At 44.4% G+C, this 26,242-nt stretch overlaps 1 protein-coding gene across 1 annotated transcript in view; it reads left to right on the forward strand.

The window, feature by feature from the left end:
* The window catches only part of LOC309546498 (apoptosis-inducing factor 3-like), a gene marked incomplete at its 3' end in the record, with an annotated part of 218,559 nt that overhangs the window by 17,834 nt on the left and 174,483 nt on the right, over nucleotides 1-26,242 (forward strand). Inside the window, exons 3-6 of the mRNA XM_082246237.1 lie at nucleotides 3,839-3,948; nucleotides 11,133-11,242; nucleotides 17,510-17,554; nucleotides 17,644-17,725. Of these exons, the coding sequence (XP_082102363.1) occupies nucleotides 3,839-3,948; nucleotides 11,133-11,242; nucleotides 17,510-17,554; nucleotides 17,644-17,725 (347 nt within the window). The remainder of the gene's footprint in view (nucleotides 1-3,838; nucleotides 3,949-11,132; nucleotides 11,243-17,509; nucleotides 17,555-17,643; nucleotides 17,726-26,242) is intronic.

Below are 26,242 nucleotides of genomic sequence, written 5' to 3' on the forward strand. Positions count from 1 at the left end.
TTTACAAAAATGTGAGGGGTGTTCTCACTTTTGTGAGATACTGTAAAATCCAGTAATGCATGCTCTCATCCTCCTCTGAGGAACCTCGCTGGTTTTCTATTCTTTTCTATTCTTGACACTGTGCCGAGAAGCAGAGCCACTAGAGGCCAATCAGCTGACAGTCTAAAGATTTACTGCTGTTCATGGGCTCTGACCCAGCAAAATGACAGCCTCCACCAAGAAGAAACAGGAGAAATGCTGGAGGCAATTAACCGCACACATTCGTTTTGGTAACATAACTATTAAAGCGGTGGTAAACTCAGATAACCTTACTCCAAATCTGCAAGTTGTTATAGGTAAATTTCTGCTTTAAAATTTCAACAACATTGACTTTAGTGGACTCCCCACCAAGACATGCATCAACATGTTGAATAAAGGGAGGAGACAATAAGATGAATGTCTGTGTTTCATGAATTGTTATTGCGATGTCAATAAACTGCATTTCTAAATTTCAGGCAGCCCCTAATGTCGTTCTGTATTCATTATCCACTTGCCTACTGGGCACTTTCAACTGCTTCCTGCCCAGGCCAATTTTCAGCTTTAAGAGCAGTCAGACTTTCAATGACAACTACACGGTCATGCAACACTGTATCCAAATTACACTTTTATCATTTTTTTTTTCCACACAAATAGAGCTTTCTTTTGGTGGTATTAAATCACCATTGGGTTTTTTTTTTATTTTTTGCTAAACAAACAATTTTTTTTCATGGTTTGTTATATGATTTTGCAAACAGGTAATTTTTCCCCTTTACTGATGTTTGCTGATGAGGTTGCTCTGATAAGCGGCACTGATGGGCTCTGATAGGCAGCATTGGTAGGTGGTGCTGATGGGCACTGATTGGCATCACTGGTTGAAACTGTTGGGACTGCACTGATAAATAGGACACTGATAATCCGTGCCAATGTTCCTTTAACACAAGCCTGTTATCAGCTTTCCTCTCCTCATGCTGTCAGCATGAGGAAAGAAAAGCCGATAACCAACTTCTGTTTACATCTGTGATCATCTGTCATTGGACACATGATGAGTGTTCAGCGGAGTCTGAAGGAGATCGAGATCAGAGCGCACTGCAGGTGGCACGTGGGGAGCGTGTTAACGGGAGGACGTCAATAGAGGCCCCCTTCCGGGAAAGTAAGTCATTATTTGGCTATAGCACGGGCAGGAATGGGTTAAAGTAATTATCTATTACTGTTGTGGACACAACACAAAATTTGGGATTTTCTTTCAGTTTTGATAACGATAAACATGGCAAATAGGGTGAAACAGGCCACAGACATCAATAAAAACTGACAAAACAAAAGAAAGTTTTACCTTTAGTTATACTTTAATATTGGCCCCCATATAGAGAGACAAACAAATAAGTGCAGCGCTAAAGAGTAAATTATGAATAATTTACATGTGTGATATAAGGATCAAGGAATTATTTAAAATACCAATGAACAAAACCAAAGTGAGTAGTCCATATATATATATATATATATATATATAAAAGTGATGTGAGTCTATATAGAATGAGTCCATATAAAAAATAAAATTTATAAACAAATATAAAAAATGTCCAGCCAGCAAAATATAACTTCTGTTATTGGTATAAAGGGCAAACAGATGAAGGTGATTGGTGTATGGTGAACATTGGTGGTGTATTAATATGCGCTTACCACAATATATAGACTTGCAGTACCTTACGGTAAGTAAGTCAAATATGCCAGTAGAGGGAAGGAAATTAGGAAGTAGATGTCGCCAATTCTCATTGATGTATGTTTCTCAAATGGGGAGCAAAAGAAGATCTCTCATTGGCCAGAGACGTATGATCAGCCCAGAAGAAAAGGAAAAATATATAGTGTAATACTGCCAGGAATTGTTACATTAGGCATACATATATATCACTCCAAATATCAGGTGGGAAAATCGGATGTAATAAATTGTATCACTTAAGAATCCAATAAAGGAAAACAAAAAAAGTGATAGAGACAGCCCTCACCAAACGTATATGTAAATTGCGTGTACCAGATATACAGTAACAAATTGTTGTAAAGCATGCAAGAAGAAAAACTCCAAAATGGAATGATCTTCATGTGAAAGGAGCTTCAAAATCCATCCATAAGTATTGTGCTAAGTGAGATAGGTCCCATCACCCACTGAAGAAGAAATTAATACGCTTACCAGACTAAGTGAACCTATACTGCTGTATAGCAAATAGGTCAAAAAAGCATGCAGACAGAACTGTTCCTCATGCAGAGTGTTCAAAATCCAAATAAGGGTGGGGTGGTCCAAAAAAGTGTATCAAGTCCCATCACAAGAATAAAAAGTAGCTTATGTACGCTTACCAGACAATGTGGACCCGTGTAGCCACCATATAGCAAAAACAGGTCTAATTAGGCATAGTAAAACCAGGGATTCCTCTGGAGTGTTGTTCACACAGGATAATATTGTGGGTTTGCGGCGCTCAAATTTTAGTCCATATGGATAGTAGGGACAGTCCAGTCTGCTTACCAAACGGAAGATAAAAATAAACCTGTCAGTAGGTAGAGATGGTGTAGAATCTCGCTATTCCGGCTTGGCTCAATCAATTCAAATGCAGATGGCAAGATATAATGTAAATAAACAAAAGGAGATCTCATGGTGCAGTATATCCCAACTTTTTAAATTTTAGGAACAAACCCACCACCAAGAACTAAAGAATGCCACTCTATCAAATGATTATATGAGCCGCTCACCAGAAGGACATATATATAGGTGGTAAATTCTACAGAAAGACCATCACCAGAATCTCCTAGATCATCAGACAATGGTAGTCACACAGGCTGCTTACCAGATACTATAGTAAAGTACGCAGTTATACACCGGTTTTAAGACTTCTCTCCACTTCAAATGGCAGGCGAACTCCAGAGGACAGGTCTCAAAAGTTAAAATGAACTAAAAAAAATGGAAAAAAATATACATAGTGTGGTATGTTTAGACACCAGAATAGTATCTAATATAAGGCCACCACCAAATTCCTTATGAGTTACAAGAAAACACCTGTGAATGTAATTAAATGGGCTGCTTACCAGAAACACTCATTATGATGGCATGGATACAGGTTGCAGGGATCCAGGAGGATTCTTAGTGGAAAAGGGGATCTCATAAGAAGGATGATCCAATATCCGGATAAACCGATCCACCAAGGAGGTTAATCACCAATGAATTTCAGTTCCAAAAAAGAGGAAAGAGGCTCATGGTGCAATATTTAAAAATTAACTCACATTTATTGTAGTCACTTACATGTAAGACTGATAAAAACGACAGGTACACATAGGAAAACGGTACCGTGGTGTTGGTTCAAATAGCGTGTCCTAGAAACTGCAGGAGGATCACCTGATGCATTTCGGCCAAACAGCCGTCATCCGTCATGTCTGCTGTTCTTGCTGTGGGGGAAAACATTAGCACTTCTATTAATGTTATCACCCACTCTCTGACCCAACTTCCATTAGCCTTTGTACTGCTGTACTCAGAGTGAGATGAATGTTTGTTGCCTTTGGTCAGCCTTTGCCTTATGTGATATATAGAAGGTGGGTACATATGTCGGCCGCTTTGGAGGAGGGGCAGGATGGGAGGTGACACGTCCTTGTAGGGGTCTCCAAAATATTGATTCTGGGTGAAAGCTATGTGACACTGCAAGACACAAATGTATGTTTCTAAATTGTATATATTTGGATTACAAATACAACATGTAATGCAGGGTGTAAAACACTGGTGTTTTTTTTTTTCAAGAGGAAGCATGTCAAATCAATAATGTCTACCTACCTCTTTTGTATGCAGGATGCGAGAATTTGTGATAGAAGGGAGCAGTATTCTATTAGTGAAGAGTAATGGGACATTCAGCGCTGTGGGCAACAAGTGTTCCCACTATGGAGCTCCTTTAAATAAGGGTAAGTCCTTTAGAGAATATGCCTGTCAGCAGGCCATTTCCTACTGCATTGCTCATTCAGAGCAGCCTACTAACATTTATTTTTTGATTGCTGTAACCTGGGAGAAGATCAAATAAAATCACTTACTGTGGGATGCTGTAGATTTGTAATCTTTGAACGTATTACAAAAACCTTTTTGTTCCTTTGGCCATTCTCTTGTTCGATGGTATAAAAGTTTGTTATATAATGATTCTAGGTGTGTAATGCACTCCTCTGTAAAATGCCTGTGCTTAGTGCACATTCCAGTGTGAGCATATATTTGTTCAATGAGAACTCTGCTGGTCCTCCCTATCACCCCCCCCCCTCCACTCACTAACTTTAGTCAAGACCTCATAGAGGACTCATGCCCAATGACAGCAGTGTAGTGCATTATTTTTGTTTTTTTTTATTTTTATTTTTTTTACCACAAAAACAAAAAAAAAAAAAACCTTCAGGCCAGGATTTACTATTGGGCACTAAATGCAGGTGCCTATAAACAATCTAAACGTTTTTTTTTTTTTGTTTACATCACCAGTAGGAATAGACATTTTTACATATTGCGGTTGATTTAATAAAGACATATACAGTGCTTTGAAATGTGTTCATATCCCTTGAAATTTTTCATATTTTGTCATGTTACCGAATTAGTAAATAGGGTCCACCTGTGTGTAATTTAATCTCAGTATAAATGCAGCTGTTCTGTGTAGCTCTCAGAGGTTTGTTAGAGAACCTTAGTGAACAAACAGCATTATAAAGGCCACGGAACACACCAGACAGGTCAGGGATAAAGTTGTGGAGAAGTTTATAGCAGGCTTAGGTTATAAAAAAAAAAAAAAAATATCCCAAGCTTTGAACATCTCAAGGAGCAATGTTCAATTCAACATCCGAAAAAGGAAAGAGTATGGCACAACTGCAAACGTACTAAGACATGGCCATCCACCTAAACTGACAAGCGGGGCTAGGAGAGCATTAATCGGAGACACAGCCAAGAGGCCCATGGTAACTCTGGAGGAGCTGTAGAGGTCTACAGCTCAGGTGGGAGAATCTGTCCACAGGACAGCTATTAGTCGTGCACTCCGCAAATCTGGTCTTTATGGAAGAGTGGCAAGAAGAAAGCCATAAGAACTCCCGTTTGCAGTTTGCAAGAAGACTTGTGGGCGACACAGCAAAACTTTGGAAGAAGGTGCGCTGGTCAGATGAGACCAAAATGGAACTTTCCCCAATCGTCTTCCAGGACAGCCCATGAGAGAAGCACATCCTCCGACAGGAACAGAAAACACATCACCAATACACTTTAAAAAGCAGTCCCTCAGTTTTTGTGTTTCCTCTGGACAGGGGAGATGCATTACCTGGAACCTGGGTGAGGGAGGTCTCTGTTTTCTGGCTTTCTTTTTGTTCCAACCACACCTTTAACTACTTGCCTCCACTGGGAGCAGCTAGTAGGATTTTTGGCAAGATGACCCTCCAAGACCACTCCTCACACAGGAAAGTGGTAGCTTGTTCCCTTTCTCCTTCTGTGCCTGGAGAAGGCCATAACTGGATATGGCATACTTCCTTGACAGGAAACGGCATAGGCAGCGTGAGTTCCCAGGCAGGTGTCTGGGTGCGTGCTCTGTCTGCACTATAGGACATTTTTTGGCGGGGGTGGGGGCTCGTGCAGTAGCTACGTTTTGGGTTGTGACCTGTCTGTGTTCCTGTGTGACTGGATGATGCCTGTAATTTGTCACCTTGGGCCCTTTGAGTTGGGGTAATGTGACAGGGCATTGTTGGGCTCTCCCTATTTACCATGGAAGATTATGAATCTGATCAGTGCCAAGATCCCCTACTTCTGTGCTGTGGGCTGTAGGGGATCCTCAGAAGGTGGATCGGGTCTGAGATTTTACTGGCCCCACTACTTCTCAGCTGGATTAATGTAGTAGGTCCAGCAAAAGGTCATCTTCCTCTATTTTAAGGGAAAAGGATGATGATCCCTTCAGTGGGAGAGGATGATGATTCTTTCAGTGGGTATAGTTGCTAATGTAGCACCCTTGTCCTAAAAAGGGTTAATAATAAATTTAGCTGTGCTAGGTGGTAGCTAGCCTGGCTAATTTGTAGTCTCAGTGATCATTGGATTTTCCTCCTAAGCCTGGTTTAGCTATGATTTCTCCCTTTTTGTCAATAGATGGCACTGTTACCTTTGGCATTAGTGTGATGAATTACAGTGAGTTTAGGTTATAATTATGTATACTTTTCTCTGCTAATCACACTGGTCGGTAAGCATGCTGGGAGAAGGTATTTATTTGGAGGAAGTCAGTTGATCTTTGTCCTTTCCACCCAGACTCTTGTCTGGATGGGTGTGTAAGGAACAGCTGCTGCTGGGTAGGCCTGAAGCCTAGTCATGTGCTTAGGGCTCTGCTCACTACCTGGAAGCATGAAGGAAAGGATGGAGACCTGAGATGAAGTAACAGAGGTTACTCTGCCATGAACCGGGGAGCCATGGAGAGCCTGGGAAAGCATCAGGATGGAATCATCCAAAGAGTTCCTGCACCTTACGTGAGTTGAATACTGTTGCTATAGGAGACAGATTGCTGGTTCCAGCTTAAAGGCTCTTTTTTATGTACTGCTGTCTACCTTTTCTACATTTTTGTTTAAGGAGTCTGCCAATTTACTGTATTTGACTAAGGGTGTCTACCCCTCTCTCCCACATTTTTTCCTGTTGTGAAAAATAAACGTCTCTTTGTTTAGGCATAAAAGTGACTGGCGCCCATCTTTCTACCTTGTACACCACCCACCATGCCTAAATAACCTGCACCCTGAGGAGGAATGTTTCTATTATCTGTTACCTGGGTGGGGCTGCCTCCACAGGTGTTTGGTTTACCTCCCAACACACGGTGCAATATTCAGTCTGTTAAATAAAGCTGACAGAAGTTTAATCTCTGCAATCAAAACACAAACACAAGGGCGCACCAGCCTAGCGCATTATCCTCCATAAAAAGGCTTTATTAAATGCAGAAAAAAAAATACCCACAAACGAGTTCTTGGTGAGTGCATATCACAAAACTGATTTGCCATCAGCGTCGGAAACGGAAGATGTACCGTCCTCAGTGGCTTGAAATGGCTTATGCATTTTGAGGCCTAGCCTCTTCCTCATAGCCTACAGACCATAGTGAAGATTAACATGGATCCCTGAAGGGATAATGTATGTCTCTAGGCACTGGTTTTTGTCACATTTATATACAAGGATGTAGGTGGGGGAAAGTCACTAGACGAATGCCTTTTTTTTTTTATAGCAGATCCTTATGTTTATATAGGATGGTGGTTTTTATATCTCCACTATAGTTCAGACCTAGTCATCCCATGTAGTGTCCGTTGGGGCTAGTCTCTATTGAGAATTTTCGATCACTAGGTCCACCATATCTGATAATTATGGTAATTCCAAGGGTGGTAGAGGTCTTTGGACTTTTATTGACCCCTCCTAATATAGTAAGCTCTTGATGATCCTCTCATGGGCTGTCCTGGAAGACGATTGGGGAAAACCGGAGTTAGACTTACCGGTAACTCTGTTTCTAGGAGTCTTCCAGGATAGCCAGGTTCCCGCTATATGTTAATGATTGTTTGTTCTTATGTTTGTATATGCTTTTTTAAGGTTTTGTCCTTCGGTTCTTGTTTAAAACTGACCAGTTCATCAGAGGGACTTTTTAAAGTGTATTGGTGATGTGTTTCCTGTTCCTGTTGGAGGAGGTGCTTCACCTATGGGCTGTCCTGGAAACAGAGTTACCGGTAAGTTTTTTTTTTTTTTTTTTTTTTTTTTTTTTTTTTTGACTAAAAGCAAAACCCTACTGTATGTGTGGTGGAAAACTAACACTGCACATCACCCTCAACACACCATCCCCACTGTGAAACATGGTGGTGACAGCATCATGTTGTGGGGATGCTTTTCTTCAGCAGGGACAAGGAAGCTGTTCAGAGTTGATGGGAACATGGATAGAGCCAAATACAGGGCAATATTGGAAGAGAGTCTGCAAAAGACTTGAGACTGGAACATAGCTTCACCTTCCAGCAAGACAACGACCCTAAACCTACAGCCAGAGCTACAATAGAATGGTTTAGATCAAATCATATTCATTTTTTAGAATGGCCCAGTCAAAGTCCAGACCTAAATCCAATTGAGAATCTGTGGCATGACTTAAAAATTGCTGTTCAGATGCTCTCCGTCCAATTTGACAGAGATTGATCTATTTTGCATAGAAGAATGGGCAAAAATGTCACTCTCTAGATGTGCAAAGCTGGAAGAGACATTCCCGAAAAGACTTGCAGCTCTAATTGCAGCGAAAGGTGGTCCTACAAAGTATTACCTCAGGGAGGCTGAATATAAATGCTCGCCACACTTTTCAGATATTTATTTGTAAAAAAACATTTGGAAAACCATTTTTTATAATTTTCCTTCCACTTCATAATTATGTGCCACTTTGTGTTGTTCTATCACATAAAATCCCAATAAAATACATTTACATTTTTGGTTGTAACATGACAAAATGTCGCAAACTTCAAAAATAACTGGTGTGCTTCTGGGAAGCACACAGTGGTTTTCTCATCTATGCACAAGATTGGGCTATAGGAGAATGAGGATGTTAAGGGATATACAGTAAAGGATGCTTTTTTTGATGTAACTACTCCTTTTATATGAAGATGTGTTCAGATGTTTTTATCAGTCATCAAGTAGGAAATTTTACATTAGTAAAGTAGTTGCTGATCCTTGTAGATGTGGAGAGTAGGAAAGCGGATGAAATATTTGTAGACTTGCTTGATTTAATAGATCTAATAAAATAGCTAAGGTGTGTTTAAAGATAGCCTCATTCCTTAATAGAGAAAGGCAAACAGAAATTGAGTAACTTATTAAGACTTCTCTGTTATAGATTATAAAGTGTGCAATGGGTCAAGTATTTCTTTACTCACGTTTTCTTGAATGTAATCTGTTACTGTTATGCACATAATGTTTATTATGAACTCATTGACCGAGAAAAGCATAATTGTTTTTTTTTTTTTTCTTACACTATTTCTTGATATATTTTCTGACTTTAAAGAATGTTTTCACCACTGCATTAGTTGGCAAAACTGAAATATTTTTTAACTCAAAACAATGTGGTTTGGTAATGCTGACCTACCTTGTTGATTCAGGTAAAGTGTGCATTTCTGAAAGTTCACTTTAAGGCGCTTCTTTGGTTACCAGGACTATTGCAATGTTAAGGTACACTTGTCACTAGTCCTAAGCTGGAAAACTAACCTTACACTTGAAAGGTGGGGGTCTCTAGGTGAGATTCGGTACACAAAGGTGTGATCTTGGTGTTTTCCGCAATGTATAGTGGGAGACAAGCAGCTTGTTGAGAAGCATCCAAGACTGCATTGTGCGGCAGACTGGGGGTGCTTATGTTTTCTACTTTTAAAAGTTGTTGTATATTGCAATAAACCCTGAAACTCTTTAAGGTCATTAGGTAGTGCAGACGTTTATTTTAAGCCTGACAGGAGAGCATAATTCACAGTGTGTTGTGCGGGTCTTGCCACAGGGCTTTCCATGCTTTAAAAAAAAAAAAGTAACAATAGTATCCAGGAAAGATACTCCAGGCAGCTGCACTCCTTATTGAACTTTTTTATTACGAATACCAAAGGACAGGACAAAAACAGTGGAGGAAGGAAAAAGCAAGCTGACAAATTTAGCACTCTTCTTAGCGCTTAGTCGTAAGTGCAGTCTTTTGGTATTGGTAATAAAAGTTCAACAGGGAATGCAGCCATCCAGAGTATTTTGATTGTATCAAGCATGTGCGGCTGATGAGCTGGGTTTGGTTACCATTGTAAAGCGTTGCAGGAGTGAGAGAGATGGCGGGAGGAACACATATACATAGAACGGTGATTACTTCATATAACAATAGTTTCCATGTCAGGATGGTATTCAAAAATTACCTGAGTGCCAAATGCAATTTTTTTTTTTTTTTTTTTTTATTCAATGAAAAACTTTTGATTAGCACAGGAAATGGGCTAATATATGTTTTTTGCCCCATTCACCCAGAATGAATGTACATGTGTTTTCACTAGATAAATCACTATATGAAACTTTTTTTTATAAATATACCCCTAACTTAAAGACTGACTGCACCTCTAGGAACATGTTACATGTTCAAACCATAGTTTACCATATTGCTGAGCTACCTCTCCCTATGGCAGAGTGCCCTGCCCATGACAGTTATTGGGTTATTCTGCCCCGCAGCAGCTGTCCAATTTGAAATTGGCATGGCTGTGGGGCTTTGTCTGCACAGCAGGGTTATTCATTTACAGAGATCTGTGAATAAATAAACTACAAGTCCTGTCTACCACAGCAGCACACAGACTTTTAGTTCTCAATGAACTACAAGTGCATGCCACTTTCTCCTGACAATTTCAGTGTGTCTCTGGACACTCCTACTGCAGTTCACTTTTCTTCATAGTGACAATTTCTCTGTCACATACACCTGTATTTGTACAGGGTGTATGTGATGGGGTTGGCGTGATGATGTCATCACGCCGGGTACTCGTATGTGGGCATATCTGTATGTGGGCGGACCCGCCTGCAGGCTGATAGAGGAGCAGTGCCTCGGTTTTTAAGACCATCAGAAATATGGGTTTCCCGATGGTCTTAGGCCACCTCTGTGAAAGGGTTGTTCAACCCCCAGGTTGAGAACCGCTGAACTAAGTAATGCAGAGCTGTGGGCTAAATTGCCCGACGTTTGCCTTTAAAGTGTTACTAAACCCAGGACCTAGCATTCATTATATCTGGTCTCCCACATCACACACACAAAACATGGAAATGCAGTTATTTTGGCAAATACCCATTCTCATTAGCAGTATATAGCAGTCTTCTATCGGTGTCTAGTTAAAGCTTTTAGGAGGAGTTTTCAATTCTACTCTGACGGCCCTTTGAGGCTGCAGGACCCCTGACCCTCCATCTGGACAGTGTTGATTGGCCTTGTACTGATCACATGCACCCTCCCAAGAAAATAAAAAACTCTAGCAATACACATCAAACTGAGCATTATCATACAAAAATGTCAATTACCCAGGATTCCCTTCTGCTTACAAGGAGGCTTAGACAATAGTCGTGTGATAATTCAAAAGTTGGGAAACTGGTAATTAAATGTATAAATGGTCATTTACAGGATTCCTGGCAGGGGACAGAGTGCGATGTCCTTGGCATGGTGCATGCTTTAACGTGAAAACAGGGGACATAGAAGAATACCCAGGATTGGACAGCCTTCCCTGTTTTAAGGTAATACCAGTCACATGGGCGCAGACGACTTGGCTAAAGATTCTTGTCCTGGCCAATACAATATTAAAAAATTATGGTTTGAAGGACACCTCATGCAGATGGTCACAGTGTTCATTTTTCCTAAATGCTATTTTCACTTTAATTGTTACACCACCATCTGGGTGTTAAAATTGTTAACACCCTCTGGTGGCTTTTCCTAGACAATGTGCAATTGTACAGCATTTCAGAGGTCACTGGCTTCTGAAAGAATGTGAACTGTGGGCAGGCTCCGACGGCATAAACCCACAGATTTCTGCATTCTAGTTTTGTGTATATCTTTAGTCATCTGGTAAGGTGGGGTATTCAGGGGTTAATTCTCTAAGAGTTAAATATTACTTGTGATTTCCTTTTAAAGTGTAACTAAAGGCAATTTTTTTTTTTTTTTTGGGGGGTTTTGGATATACAGTAGTGGAGGGTAATCAAATCTCTTGTCAGGTTTTATTTCTGTCTCTGCCTCCATTAGGGAGATTCACCCCCTCTATTTGTCCTGTTTACTGTTCTCATTGGAAGTGAAAGTAAAGCCCAAACTTTGGATTGACCTCAGAACAGGAATAGAGCAGAAATCGTCCAATGGGGACACTAGTTATGGTAGGTGATACCCTAGGATTCCCTTTCTTTGGAGGGATTCCCTCTAACTTCCTGTTTTGACTACCAGACATGAAATATTGTAAACGTCTGCAATGGGACACCGATGGCAAAAAGAGAGAAACCTGGCAGAGGTTACCCTGCCTTACTCTTTCCAAAATGGAAGAAAACATTTGCCTTTAGTGACACTTTAACTTAGTGCACTATAATTGTTGTGTTTCATGAGAAAACATGGCTAACTTAAACTTATTGCCTATTTATTTTGCAATATTTACGATTGAAAATTCTACTAAAGCCTTGTTGGTGTGTGTATTTGTTATTTAAAGAAAAAAAAAAAAACATGTTATACTTACCTGCTCTCTGCAGTGGTTTTGCACAGAGCAGCCCACATCCTATTCTTCTTGGGTCCCTTGCCTGTGCTCCTGGCTTCCCTATCCTGCCCCTACAGCAAACCGCTTGCTCTTGGGGGGACCTAAGCAGGCACGCTCCAGAGCCGTAGCTTTGTGTGTCCATTTCGGCCCCGTCCCTCCATCTCCTGGTTGGCTCACTGGCTGTGATTGCCAATTGCCATTGCCAATCAGAAGTGTGAGTCCCTGAAGAGGCAAGGCTCTCGTTGATACCCATGGATCGAGAGGGGGCTCAGGTAAGTAATAGGTGAGTCTGGGGGACTCCTGAACACAGAAGGTAGAATGCATGAAGCTACAAAACCTTATGCCTTTACAACCCCTTTATTCTAGTAGTATTTACAATGTGCAGAGTAAATCTAAATGGTAGGGACTGTTTCATTATTAGTCAGCTGATGCCCTTACAGTAACCTTGTAAATCTTAAGCTCTCCTCTCAAGCTCCTGTAAGTCAATCTGGCGTTTTCTGCAATGGGTGCAGCCTGAGCAGGAGTCCGTTTAACTCCTTATAAAACTGTGGATATGCATAGAGGGGTCCCAAACACTGCACATCTAGCAAAGCCATTAGTAAACAGGTGAAAGCAGCCTCAGCCATCTTCATCCAAAGCTATTCCCCCAATGGCTGTTTACTAATGGATTTGCTAGTTGTGCAGTGTTTGGGACCTTTCTTTTCGATGCCCTTACAGTGTTCTACAGTGTTCAGTTGAGAAAAGTTTCAGGGTTTGCATCCCTTAAGTTATTAACCCTTGAGATTGATGAGATATTAAAAAGGACATTTTGGTTGCAGGGGATGCCTAAAATCTGACTTGTATCTTTGTACAGACTTCTGGGAAAATCAGTTAGCCAATCACACAAGCAGGAAATTATGTTTCTGTGGGGTGTCCTGTACACCAACTGTGTAAGGAAAGCCTCCAGGTTACCATTCTTCATTGAATTGTGCAGAAAATTAGAGGCTGCAGATTGAAAAGGAAAGGTCATTTTTAATAACATTTAATTACTATATGGCTTCTGTTGCAATTCCACACTGATCAACTGTAACCTTATGACCTCTGAGGTGAATATGTTAATAACCTTCTTTATCTTGTTGCAATGGCATCTGAAAGTGGGTGGGATATACTGTATTAGGCAGCAAGTGAACATGTTGACCCTGAAGTTGTGTTGAAAGCAGAAAAAATTAGCTTTGCAGTTTGTTTATGGGACTACATAGCTGCAGACTGGTCAGGGTGCCCATGCTGACCCATGTTTGCAGCCAAAAGCTCCTACAATAGGCACATGAGCATCAGAACTTGACCATGAAGCAATGGAAGAAGGTGGCCTAGTCTGATGAATCCCCCTTTTTTTTTTTTTTTCCGTTTTGGATAAGAGTGGCGAGAAATGTAGAATGCTTGTCAGGTTTTTTTATTTTTTTTTATTGCTGTCTGTGCCCCCCCCCCCCCCCATAAGGAGATTTACCCTCCCGATTTTGTCCGGTTTACCATTATCATTAAAAGTAAAAGAAAATCCCAAATTTTGTCCCCAGAAAAACAATAGAGGGGAAATCTTCCAATGGGGGCACAAGTTCTGGTGACCTAATGGGTCCCCAAGGAATTCTCTTACTTTGCAGGGATTTCCTTTCACTATTTGGCTTTAGGCAGTGGGTTACCAACAGGGGGTGCTGGGGGGCGGTCCGCCCCGGGTGCCACACATTAGGGGGTGCCAGGGAGCCCCAGGGTGACATCCAGTGCCGGCCACCGGACTGCCTTCGCCGCTCACTGACACAGGAGAGCAGAGCAGGAAGCAGTGAGTGTAAAGCAGAGCAGCCAGGGAGAATCATCAGCGCTGAATATACAGCAGGGCGGGCACTCCCGGAGTTAACTTTCTAAGTTAATGAGCAGGTGATTGGTTGCTAGGACCAATCATCTCCTGTTAACTTCGGCAGTTCCTGATGTATATTCAGGACTGGTGATGATGATTCTCCCTGTCCCGTTTTGCTTTACACTCACTGCTTCCTGCTCTGCTCTCCTAATAAGGAAGGATGGGGGGCTTTTGCTGTGTAATATAAATGGTTCATGGGGGGGGCTGTATATATAATTTAAAGGGGGGGGGGCTTTTGCTGTATAATGTAAATAGTATCTAATCTATCTCTAAAAGGTTCCATGGGGGGCCCTGTATAATGTAAATGGTTCATTGGGGTTCTTTAGATTTATATATAATCTAAAGGGTTCCATGGTGGGGGGGGGGGGGCTGTATAATGTAAAGGGTTCCAGAGGTGTGAGGTACGGGGGCTGTGTATCGTAAAGGGGGTCTTCCTACATTTTACCCGCAGTTATAGCTGCAGTCCTATAGATTTCTATTAGATTGTGCATTTTCTGAAAGTGCACCGAAAGTCCTACATGCTGCATCTTTGGTGCACTTTCAGAAAACAGGAAAATCATTTTTTTTTGGGGGGGGGGGGGGGGCTGACACCATGTTTTACAGCACCAGGCAACAGCAATCCTAGTGACACCAATGGCAGTTACATGTATTTCTGTCTGGTGCCTTAGGTCAGTCAGCGCCGTTTTTGCAGAGGAGGAAGAGGATGAGGGGGGGCCTGGTCACCGGGGGGAGCAGAGGGAGGAGGATTCTTTCAGGTTTCGGGCTGCAGTGCGGGAAGGCGGGGGACGCCAGATATAGGATATAGTTGTGCACTCCACAGCCATTGTTGAAAGAAAGCCATAAGAAGCCCCGTTTGCAGTCTGCTAGAAGCCATATGGGGGACACAGCAAACATGTGGAAGAAGGTGCTCTGGTCAGATGCAAAAGCAAAACACTGTGTGGCGGAAGAAAACAAACACTACACATCGCCCTGAAAACGCCATCCCCACTGTGAAACTTGGTGGCAGAATCATGTTGTGGGGATGCTTTTCTTCAACAGGGACAGGGAATTAACTTAATGGAAAGGTGGATGGAGCCAAATACAGGGCAATCTTAGAAGAAAACCTGTTAGTCTGAAAAAGACTTGAGACTGGGATGGAGGTTCACCTTCCAGCAGGACAACGGCCCTAAACATACAGCCAGAGCTACAATAGAATGGTTTAGATCAAAGCATATTCATTTTTTAGAGTGGCCCAGTCAAAGTCCAGACCTAAATCCAATTGAGAATCTGTGGCAAGACTTGAAAATTGCTGTTCAGACACTCTCTGCCCAATCTGATAGAGCTTGAGATATTTTGCAAAGAAGAATAGGCAAAAATTTCACTCTCTAGATGTGCAAAACTGGTAGAGACGCATCCAAAAAGACGTGCAGCTGTAATCGCAGCGAAAGGTGGTTCTACAAAGTATTGACTCGGGGGGCTGAATACAAATGCACGTCACGCTTTTCACATATTTATTTGTAAAAAAAAATTGGAAAACAATTTATCATTTTGCTTCTACTTCACAATTATGTGCCACTTTATGTTGGTCTTTTACATAAAAATCCCAATAAAATACATTTACGTTTTTGGTTGTAACATGACAAAATGTGGAAAATTTCAAGGGGTATGAATACTTTTTCAAGGCACTTTAGTTTTATTTAAATGCATTCTCTGATTGCCGCCTAACACGCCTAATCTCTCCCCGCTGAGAAAGGACACTCGGCTGTTGTAAACACAGCCGACCGTCCTTTTACCTGCAATGATCACAGAGCTCATGTGATCCTGCTATATAGGATCACATGTCTCTGTGATCATTTCACAAGTCCAACCCCCCCATACAGTTAGAATCACTCCCCTAGGGTCACATTTAACCCCTTGATCACCTATACTGTTAACTTCTTCCCTGCCAGTGCCATTATTATAGCAACCGTGCATATTTTTAGCACTGATTACTGTAGTAATGTCACTGGTACCCCCAAAAGTGTTAATGTCAGTTAGGGGTCCGATCTGTCCGCTGCAATGTCCCGCAAAAAAATCGCAGATTGCCGCCATTACTAGTTAAAAAAAAAAATGTAAAAATGACATAAATCTTTCCTGTAGTTAGTAGACGCAATAACTTTTGCGTAAACCAATCAAAATACGCTTATTGCGATTATTTATTATTTTTTTTACCAAAAATTTGTAGCAGAAAACAAATTGGCCTAAAATGTTAAATTTTGATTTTTTTACATTTTTTTTTTTTTTTGAGAAGGTCCTATAGCAGAATGTGAAAAATATATATATATTCTTTCAAAATTGTCGCTCTTTTTTTGTTTAGAGCGCAAAAAATAAAAATCGCACAGGTTATCAAATACCACCAAAAGAAAGCTCAATTTGTGGGTAAAAAAGGACGTAAATTTTCGTTTGGGTACATCGTCGCGCGACTGCGCAATTGTCCGTTAAAATAATGCAGTGCCGAGTTGCATAATGGGGCCTGGTCATTAAGGGGGCAAATCCTTCTGGTCCAGAAGTGGTTAAACACATGCCTGAGCCTGATCTTGATCCAGTGCCTGTCTGCAGCAGCTCTTTTCTGCTCTTCCTCTTCTCACAGGAAACTTTGCAGCGTGAGAAGAGCTGTGTGTACCTATAGACACACACAGCCCGCCTTGGGATCAAGCCTCCACGAGTGTCCCCATAGCAAGCTGTTTGCCATGAGGGCACTCGGAGAAGAGGCGGAGTCTAGAGCACCAGAGGTTGACCCCAGAAGCAGAGGTCTGGGGCTGCCCTGTTCAACCCCCTTACACAGAGTAGGTAAGTATAACATGTTTGTTACCAAAAAAAAAAAACCTTTACAATCACTTGGCTTGATGCCAAATACCACAGCATACCTTTACAGGTTGAGTGGTATACATGCTTCGACAGATCAGAGCTGTTTTCGCAGCAAAAGGGTGACCTAATCAATATTAAGTGGATGGTCATAAAGTTAAACCTGATCAGTGTATGCTATATTTTTTTTATTTGCAATTTTTGTTCCATATAAGTGTAGTTACTCTAACTTTTGCATTTAGGAAGCGTTATTTATGGCAACAATATTGAACTTATAGTGTAGCTCCACCCAAAAGGGGATGTTCCGCTTTAAGTACTGCTCCCCCTCCCCTGCCACTTTTGGCATGTAATTTTTTTGGGGGGAAGCGGGTACCTCGTTTTGACAGGTACCCCCTCCCACTTCTGCTCGGATTGCCTAGGCGAACCGAGTGGAAGGTCTCCTCCTTTCATTGTGTAAACTTCTATTCTAAGTTTAAAGTCTACCCAAATAAATAATTCCTGTTGTGCTTTTTTGTGAGGTTTCCTTTTCTCATTTCTATATGTCACTTTTCCTTTCCTCCACAGGTCATAGTGGAAAATGGCAGTGTGCATATTGTTACAAGTAAAAAGGCAAGTTTCTAAATATTTAGAGTAGCATGTTCTGGAATTCCTCTTTAATTATGTAATGAGTCAATGGCTTCTTTTATCCTTAAATACAGGCATTGGACAATGCAAAAAGAGTAAAAGCTATGTGCCGACACAGTGCCAGCAACAGAAGTACTGTAGCAATCATTGGAGCAGGTAAACATCACATTTTTATGGTGAACCCAGAAGAATAAAGGGAACTGCGTTAAATGCCTCAAAACCATTCATTCAGTCCAACGTAGCAACCAGTCAATCCAAGATACAAACACCTCAATGCCTTTTAAATACCTTAATGTGGAAGTCCAGCCTATTCCTAACTAGCTTAAATCTGCTTCCACCCCCCTTTTTAAACCCTATTCTTCCTACCCTGTGAAAGGGTGATATGTATTGTATTCTGAGAGCGGTTCGGGCATGTAATCAGCTGTCAGCGGTGGCTTCAGTGTATAGGAGGGACAGCCGACAACGGATGCACCGTAGTAAGCCTATAGGTGACATCAGCGCCCAGGATCTACAGCCTTTGTCAGGGATCTCTCCTCTTCACTGAAGCCGGTGTTCCGTGAGAATTACCTACCCGTGAGAATTACCTACCCCTCGTCACTTCCGGTACTCGGCACTATATGTAATGCAGCGGGTACATTAAAACAGCTGTGCTGCAATACAAATCATCTCCGCTCCTGTGCCTGTCACTTCCCTGCTCTCGGATAGTAAATATAAAAGCGGTGGCGGCTGTATGAAAACATAAATCACGGAGCCGAAAGCCGCTTTTATATTTACTTGCCGAGAGCAGGGAAGTGACCGGGACAGGAGCGGAGATGATTCGTATTGCCGCACAGCTGTTTTATGTAAGTGCCGCGTCGGTAGGTTTTTCTCACGGTACACCGTGATCGTTTCATACTAGTGCGCATGCGCACTAGTAAGCTCCTCTGTTCTTCCATCACGTATCCGGGGCTCTGAGCATGCGCACTGCTGCGCTGCTCAGCTCTTTCTGGCCGGAAGTGACGAGGGGTAGGTAATTCTCACGGGGTAGGTAATTCTCACGGAACACCGGCTGAGATCGTGTGACTGAACCAAAACATTCTCAGAATAGATAAGTATACACCTCCTTCCTTTCACAGGGTAGCTAGAATAGGGTTTAGAAGGAGGGTGGGCGCAGGATCAAGATTAGTTAAAAATAGGCTGGATTTCTACTCATTTAATTTAGTCCCTAAATCAATTTTTTTTTTCTCATTTAAGAAGAGCTTTTAGCAAAACACAGAATTGATTTATATACATGTTAAAAGCTATTTAGTTCCTATGTTCTTGGATGTTCTGTCTGAAGATGAAATAAAGTACTGTGAGCACATAGCCATAACAAAGCCCATAGTGGGAATAAAGCCCATTTCAAACAGGATTCTGTTTTCCTGGGTTGTGAAAACGTTGCAGCAATTATATAAAATGTAATTTGCTGTAACACTCCTCTCCATCTGCTGATGTAAAGGGGTTTTGCAACATTAAATGCAGTCACACCTATGATTTTAAAGTTGTTGCAACCCCAACCCCCCCCCCCCCCCAACAAAAAAAAAAAAAAATACAGATCCTGTTCCTTTAAGGCAGGTGTCATAGAGTAGTACTTTTGCCTAGTCGTTTGTCCCTTTTGTATCTTCTGCAGTACCTGGTTGGTCCTGATGTCCCCTCTATGTGCTGACCATGTTTATCATAGCTGCTGAGCTATGAAAGCATTTTTCTCTTACGTCCTCCGACAGTCGCCGCCTCTCCATATTCGTCACAATGGGGGTAATTGACCTTTGCTCCGTAGGAGTAGCTAGGCAACAGAATATGTCAATATTAAAGCTTTTAGCATATCCCACCCCCAGGGGGTGGTCCCCTCAGTCAATACCCTCCTGCTTCCTGTATTCATACCCCAGTTTCATTGTCTAGCTTTCAGGAGTTAGCTGGCTGTTTCTGTGCTGGGGCTTTTTGCCTCAGCCTTTATCTTCTTTTGATTTTATTTGAGTTTTTTTCTCTCTCTTTACTTAGCTGTTACTTTTGTCAGCATTAGTTAGTTCTTCTGATGAAGAGGATCATGCGGGCTGGGTCTCGGGCTGGCCCCCCTGGTCGCAGGTTGTGGGCCAGTGGCTTCCCAGCCTGCCATCGAGCGTTCAGTCAGGTTTTTTCCTGGTATGTGTGAACGACCCATCCCTGTTTGATGCAGGGATGCTGCGGTGAGGTGGCTACCTCACTGGACGCCATGCGGTTTCGCACCGCAGTTCTGCTGCGTCCTGGCTGCGACTCTCCCTGTCTTCTGTGCAGCGGCTTGATCGCTTGGGCGGGCTCCCCACGCCATTTAGAAGGTAAGTGTATCTATGTGGGGACCTGTCTGTTTAGGGGGTGTCAGTCTGGGACTGTGTAACCCTGTTTCTGTTCACACTATTGGACTCCCTATCTGTTTTGGCTGCATTCTGTGGACTGCAAGGAGGGGGGCCATGCTGCACTGTTTCTGTGATCAGACTGTGTGCTTCTATTACTGTGTGACAGGCTGTATGCTGTGGGGCATGATTTGATCGTGTTTGTGCATACATGCGGCGGCCGCTGCTGCGGTCCGCCATTTTTTATTATACTGCAGGCGTGTGAGGGTGTTTTACTGTGTGCGGGGAGCAACGTTTTTGGCGCCAAGCGCCGCCATTTTGGCGGCGATCGCTCCGGCCTCATGTTAGCACTGCAGGATCTCTGCCTTTACTTCCTCCCCCGGCGGCCATTTTCTTGTAGCCTTCCATAGGCTTTATAGGAGCGGCCTTGATTGCATCACTTCCTTTTCCCTGGGCACACCGATCGATACAGCAGCAGCAGTGATCTCTCCAGGTTTTTATCCTCTTTAGTCCTGTATTCCTTGCCTGAGTTTGTACTTTTCCCTGTGGGGGTCGGCTTTTGCTGGTGTGTGTGTGCTGTGGGCTGCGCTTACCGCGCTTTTAAAGGGGCAGTTACCCTTTTTTTCTCCTGCACACTTCTGGGGGCATGGATTCTCAGGAAAGCAAATTTCCTCCCACTTTAATGGGAGGCCAAGGGGCTGCTACTGCTCCCCCTGAGGGGGGCGATTTGGCTACCATTGTGGCTAACCTGGCTGCTCAGGTACAGATGCTTGTGGCTGCTCAATCCACAAAACGGCCCAGAGTTTCAATCTCCTCTGATTCAGAGGGCGATGGTGATGGGGCTGCTATGGCCGGGGTCCCCTTATCGGGGTCCCGTTCGTCCCTGGATTTTGCAGGGTCGGAAGGGGAGGCAGAGGTTGAGGGGGTTGATGATTCCCCCCCCTGGCTCGTCTGAAGAGCTTGCAATCATGGATGAATTGGTTGCTTCTATCAAACAAACGTTGCATTTACAGGATGAGCCGTGTCCGCCTGCCGTTCTGGCTTCTTATGGGACACAGCGGAGACGCAAAACATCGCAGGTTTTTCCTTGCACTGAGGATTTTCAGCGCGCTGTTAGTGAACAATGGCGCAATCTAAAAAAGCCTTTTGCTGTGCCAAAATAGGTTCAAGCTGCGTTATCCTTTCACGCCCGCCACTGATGAACGCTGGTGTGTACCGCCTCCGGTGGATCACGTGGTGGCGACTTTGAATAAATCCACTGCGATTCCGGCAGAGGATACCCCGGTGTTCCGGGATCCTACGGACAGGAGACTGGAGTCTCTTGCCCGCCATACTTACTCGGTTACCGGTTGCATGCTAAAAGCTATTTTTGCTTCCCTTATGGCAGCTCAGGCTGTCGCGGATTGGACGCAGGTACTTAGGCGCGTCCTGGTGTCTGATTCTGCCCCGCCGACAACATTGGCTATGGTGGATCAGATTCATCAGGGTGTGATGTATTTGTGTGATGCGGAATTGGATGTAATTCCTTTGGCTGCACGTGTGCACAGCGTGGCGGTGTTGACACGCCGTTTGATTGTGCTGAAATGTTGGTCTGTGGACCAATCTTCTCGCAAGACTTTGGCTAATTTGCCCTATACGGGTTCCCGCCTTTTTGGCGACTCACTGGATACGCTGATTAAGGGGATCTCTGGGGGTAAGAGCACGCTCTTGCCCCAGTCCCACAAGGCTAAGGTTGCTCAAGGTAAGAAGCATGCTTCGTTTAGGCCCGCTCAGGGGTCCTTTCGTGCCTTTCGGTCGCACTATAAGGGCAAGCCCTTCAAAGGTCAAGGCTCCCAAAAGAAATCGTGGGCAGGTAAGCAGAAGTCCGGCCAGTCCGGGTCCGCTGCCCATAACAACGCGGCCTGAAGGGACGCCCTCACCCAGCTCTGGGGTGGGGGGACGTTTGCTCGGTTTTCTTCAACCCTGCCTGGCCCGCGTTCGGGACAGGTGGGTTCAGGAAATCGTTCGATCTGGATACAAGATCGAGTTTCTCTCTCGGCCGGTGGGCAGATTTTTTCCCTCAAATCTTCAGCTGTCTCCGGAGCGCTTGCGGGATCTGCACCTAGCCGTGCGGGACCTGCGGGCTCAGGGAGTGGTGGTTCCGGTGCCTCATCGGGACAGATTTCGGGGGTTTTATTCGAATCTGTTCACTGTGCCCAGAAAGGAGGGCAAGGTACGTGCGATTCTGGACTTGAAAGCTCTGAACCGCTTTGTGCGGGTTCGCAAGTTCCGCATGGATTCCCTGCGCTCGGTGGTGGCTGCTCTAGTTCCAAGAGAATTCATGGCCTCCATCGACTTGAAGGATGCGTATATTCACATCCCCATTTTCGAGGGTCACCAGAGGTACCTTTGATTCGCTATTGCGGAGGATCATTACCAGTTCGTGGCGTTACCCTTTGGTCTCGCTTCGGCTCCGCGGGTATTCACCAAGGTGCTTGCACCGGTTCTGGCCTTATTGAGAGCCCAGGGTATATCAATCCTGGGGTATCTGGACGACATTCTGGTTCGGTCTGCGACCAGTCAGGGTCTGGTGAAGGACCTGTCCGTCACGATGCAGACTCTGCAGGAGTTTGGTTGGACGATAAACTTCCCAAAATCGACGCTGTGCCCGTCGGTTCGCCTTCCCTATCTGGGAATGATTCTGGACTCTGTCCAGGCGAAGGTCTTCCTACCGGAGGACAAGCTCAGGATACTCCAGGACAAAGTCAGGTCCCTTCGGGACGTTCCGTGCTCATCCCTCCGGACGGGCATGCGGTGTCTGGCTTTGATGGTCTCGACTTTCGAGGCGATTCCCTTTGCCCAGTTCCACACGAGGGGTCTCCAGGCGGAGATCCTGTCCAGGTGGGACGGGCGACCACAATCTCTGGATCTTCAGATCTCGTTGAGTCCTCGCACCAGAAGAGATCTTCTGTGGTGGCTACAGTCTCCGGCGGTGTCGGGGGGCAAGTCTTTTCGTCCGTTTTCATGGACGGTGATCACCACGGATGCCAGCCTGTTGGGCTGGGGTGGTGTTCTGGGCGTTCTGTCCGCCCAGAGTACTTGGTCGGGGGGGGAATCCTCCCTTCCGATCAACATTCTGGAATTGCGGGCGATAAATCTCTGCCTTCGACGTTGGACGGACAGGCTTCAGGGCCGTCCGGTTCGGGTGTAGACGGACAATGCCACAGCGGTGGCCTACATCAACCACCAAGGGGGCACCAGGAGTGCCCGAGCGGCTCGGGAAGTAGCCGACATTCTGTCTTGGGCCGAGACGCACGTCCCGGCGATATCTGCAGTTCACATTCCGGGGGTGGAGAACTGGCAAGCGGACTATCTGAGTTGCCAGTCTCTGGACCAGGGGGAATGGTCGCTCCACCCGGATGTCTTCCAGATGTTGTGCGCGAAGTGGGGTCTTCCAGATGTGGACCTGTTCGCGTCTCGTCTGAACAACAAGGTGGAAAGGGTCGTGGCAAGGACGCGCGATCCTCGGGCAGACGCGTCAGACGCGTTAGTGGCTCCGTGGCATCGGTATCGACTGATGTATGCGTTCCCACCAATTCAGTTGCTTTCCCGGTTCCTTCGCAGGTTGTCCTCGGAACCGCTCACGGTGATTCTGGTGGCGCCAGACTGGCCCCGCAGGTCTTGGTACGCAGACCTCGTGAATCTGGCGGTCGACGCTCCATGGCGTCTGCCTCTTCCAGAAGATCTTCTGTCCCAAGGACCGATATTCCATCCTGCTTTACAGTCGCTGGCTTTGACGGCCTGGCTGTTGAAACCGAGGTCCTGAAGGATAGGGGTCTCTCCCCGGAGGTCATTCATACTTTGATCAATGCTAGGAAGGCCTCTTTGGGGAAGATTTACTACCGTACTTGGAAGGCCTATTTTGCCTGGTGTGAGTCCAGGGGGTTTTCCCCCCGCTCATACTCGGTGTCTCGGGTGTTGTCTTTCCTTCAAGCGGGTGTGGACCAGCGTTTGGCGTTGGCCACGATTAAGGGTCAGATTTCTGCGCTGGCCGTTCTCTTTCAACGCCCTGTGGCGTCTAATTCTCTGGTTGGCACCTTTGTCCAAGGGGTGCGACACCTGGTCCCTCCTCGGAGGGAGCCTTTGCCTCCATGGGACTTGAACCTTGTTCTGTTACAACATGCTCCTTTTGAGAAGATCAGGGAGATCTCGTTGCCTCTGTTGTCTAAGAAGGTCGCCTTTTTGGTGGCGATCACTTCGGCTCGCAGAGTGTTGGAGCTGGCAGCCTTGTCCTGCAGGTCTCCGTATTTGGTGCTTCACTTGGATAAGGTGGTCTTGCGACCTAATCCCTCTTTTCTTCCGAAAAGGATCTCGGAATTTCACCTCAATGAGGACATTGTCTTGCCTTCGCTTTGCGCGGAGCCTAAGCATCCGAAGGAGGTGGCCTTACATTCCTTGGATGTTATTTGAGCGATCAGGGTTTACCTGAATTCGACAAAATCCTTTCGCAAGACGGATTCTCTCTTTGTCCTTCCTGAGGGACCTCGGAAGGGCATGGCGGTGTCGGCTTCTACCATCGCCAAATGGATCAGACAGACCATTGAGCAGGCATATGCTTTGAAGGGGAAAGTTCCTCCTATGCTTGTGAAAACGCACTCTACAAGATCTCTGAGTACGTCTTGGGCCTGTCATCATCGGGCTTTCTGTGGCCCAGGTGTGTAAGGCGGCGACTTGGTCGTCCGTTCACACCTTCTCAAAGTTCTACAAAGTGGATGTTCAGGCATCGGCAGATGCTTCTTTTGGCCGCAAGGTTCTTAGTGCGGCAGTACCTTAAGGTCCCTTGTTTTTGGGCCCTTGGCTGTTTGGGATGTTTTTATCCCTGGATTATTTGTTCTTCCTGGGTTGTTGCTCCTGTTGAGCAAAGTTTTTTTCATGCTGCCCAGCTGGTTTCCTTCCTTTGGTAAGGTTACTTTCTCTGATATGGGTCCGGCGTTGCCTTGGGCGCGGCTGCGTTTCCCACCCCTCATTCATACATTGCTTTGGGACGTCCCCATTGTGACGAATATGGAGAGGCGGCGACTGTCGGAGGACGTAAGAGAAAACGGAATTTTTGTAAAATCTTACCTGTAAAATTCCTTTCTCTGAGTCCTCCGACAGTCGCCGCCCCCGCCCCTCTTTTGGGGTTTGTTTATGTACTCTACTGCTATTCTACTGAAACTGAGGTATGGATACAGGAAGCAGGAGGGTATTGACTGAGGGGACCACCCCCTGGGGGTGGGATATGCTAAAAGCTTTAATATTGACATATTCTGTTGCCTAGCTACTCCTACGGAGCAAAGGTCAATTACCCCCATTGTGACGAATATGGAGAGGCGGCGACTGTCGGAGGACTCAGAGAAAGGAATTTTACAGGTAAGATTTTACAAAAATTCTGTTATGTGCCTCCGTCATTAAGCTTTTCATCTGTGTCTCTGCATCTTCCTCTCTCCCCCTCCCTCAATCCCTGTCAGTTCCATACTGTTTAGGGAGATCACGATCATTCCCGCCCCTCCCCTCTCCTTCGGCCTTCATTCACTGTACTGTTTACCGGAGGCACATTACAGATGCCAAGTTTGAGAATGTGCAAGTAACCCTGCCCCGCCCACAAAATGTTATTTATTTCTGCTTCACTTTTATTCTCCGTTTTTTGGGAGGGTTTTTTCTATACATGTGACCAGCACATCGTCAATCGGCGTTGCACGGACATGGGGTCAGAAAGCAAAGTTTCCACTTCTGATGTATCTTGCATACGTCTGAATGCAATCTGGGACCCTCCCAATTAGCTCGGGATGAAGCGTGAAGGGAGGACACGTGACCACTGCTGACACCAAATAATAAAAAGGTATTTACGATTGGAAAAAAAAAAAAAACTACACTGCAATGCTAAACGAGAAAAGACATGGAGGTTACAACAAATCTGGCCATTCGATTTACAACCACTTTAAAGTTTATAAAAAGCCCAAAGTATACGCAACCGGATACCATGTAGGTTTTTACTGTTTGCTTTTGCTCTTACTGGAGTTTTGCTTTAAAGAAAAAATTCAGCTTTGAGGGCTTCCAGAAGATAATCCCTGCCTCACAGCCTACATAAATGTGTGACAATGGCATTTGCACTGTCTGGTTGTTTAGACTACAGCAGTTCTTTCATCCTCTGGTATTCCATTTACTTTGACAATTGGGGCCTATGATTCAGATGTCCGTATCCAAGGTCTTTGGCTCCTGATTGCCCAGTCAATCTTAGATCTGTACATCTCACTTTAAAAGTGCATGTCTTTTAAAAGAGTAGATGGAGTATTAAAAGACAAAGGAC

The sequence above is a fragment of the Pelophylax lessonae genome (assembly GCF_965119305.1).
Source record: "Pelophylax lessonae genome assembly, chromosome: 2".
NCBI classification, from domain to species: Eukaryota; Metazoa; Chordata; class Amphibia; order Anura; family Ranidae; genus Pelophylax; species Pelophylax lessonae.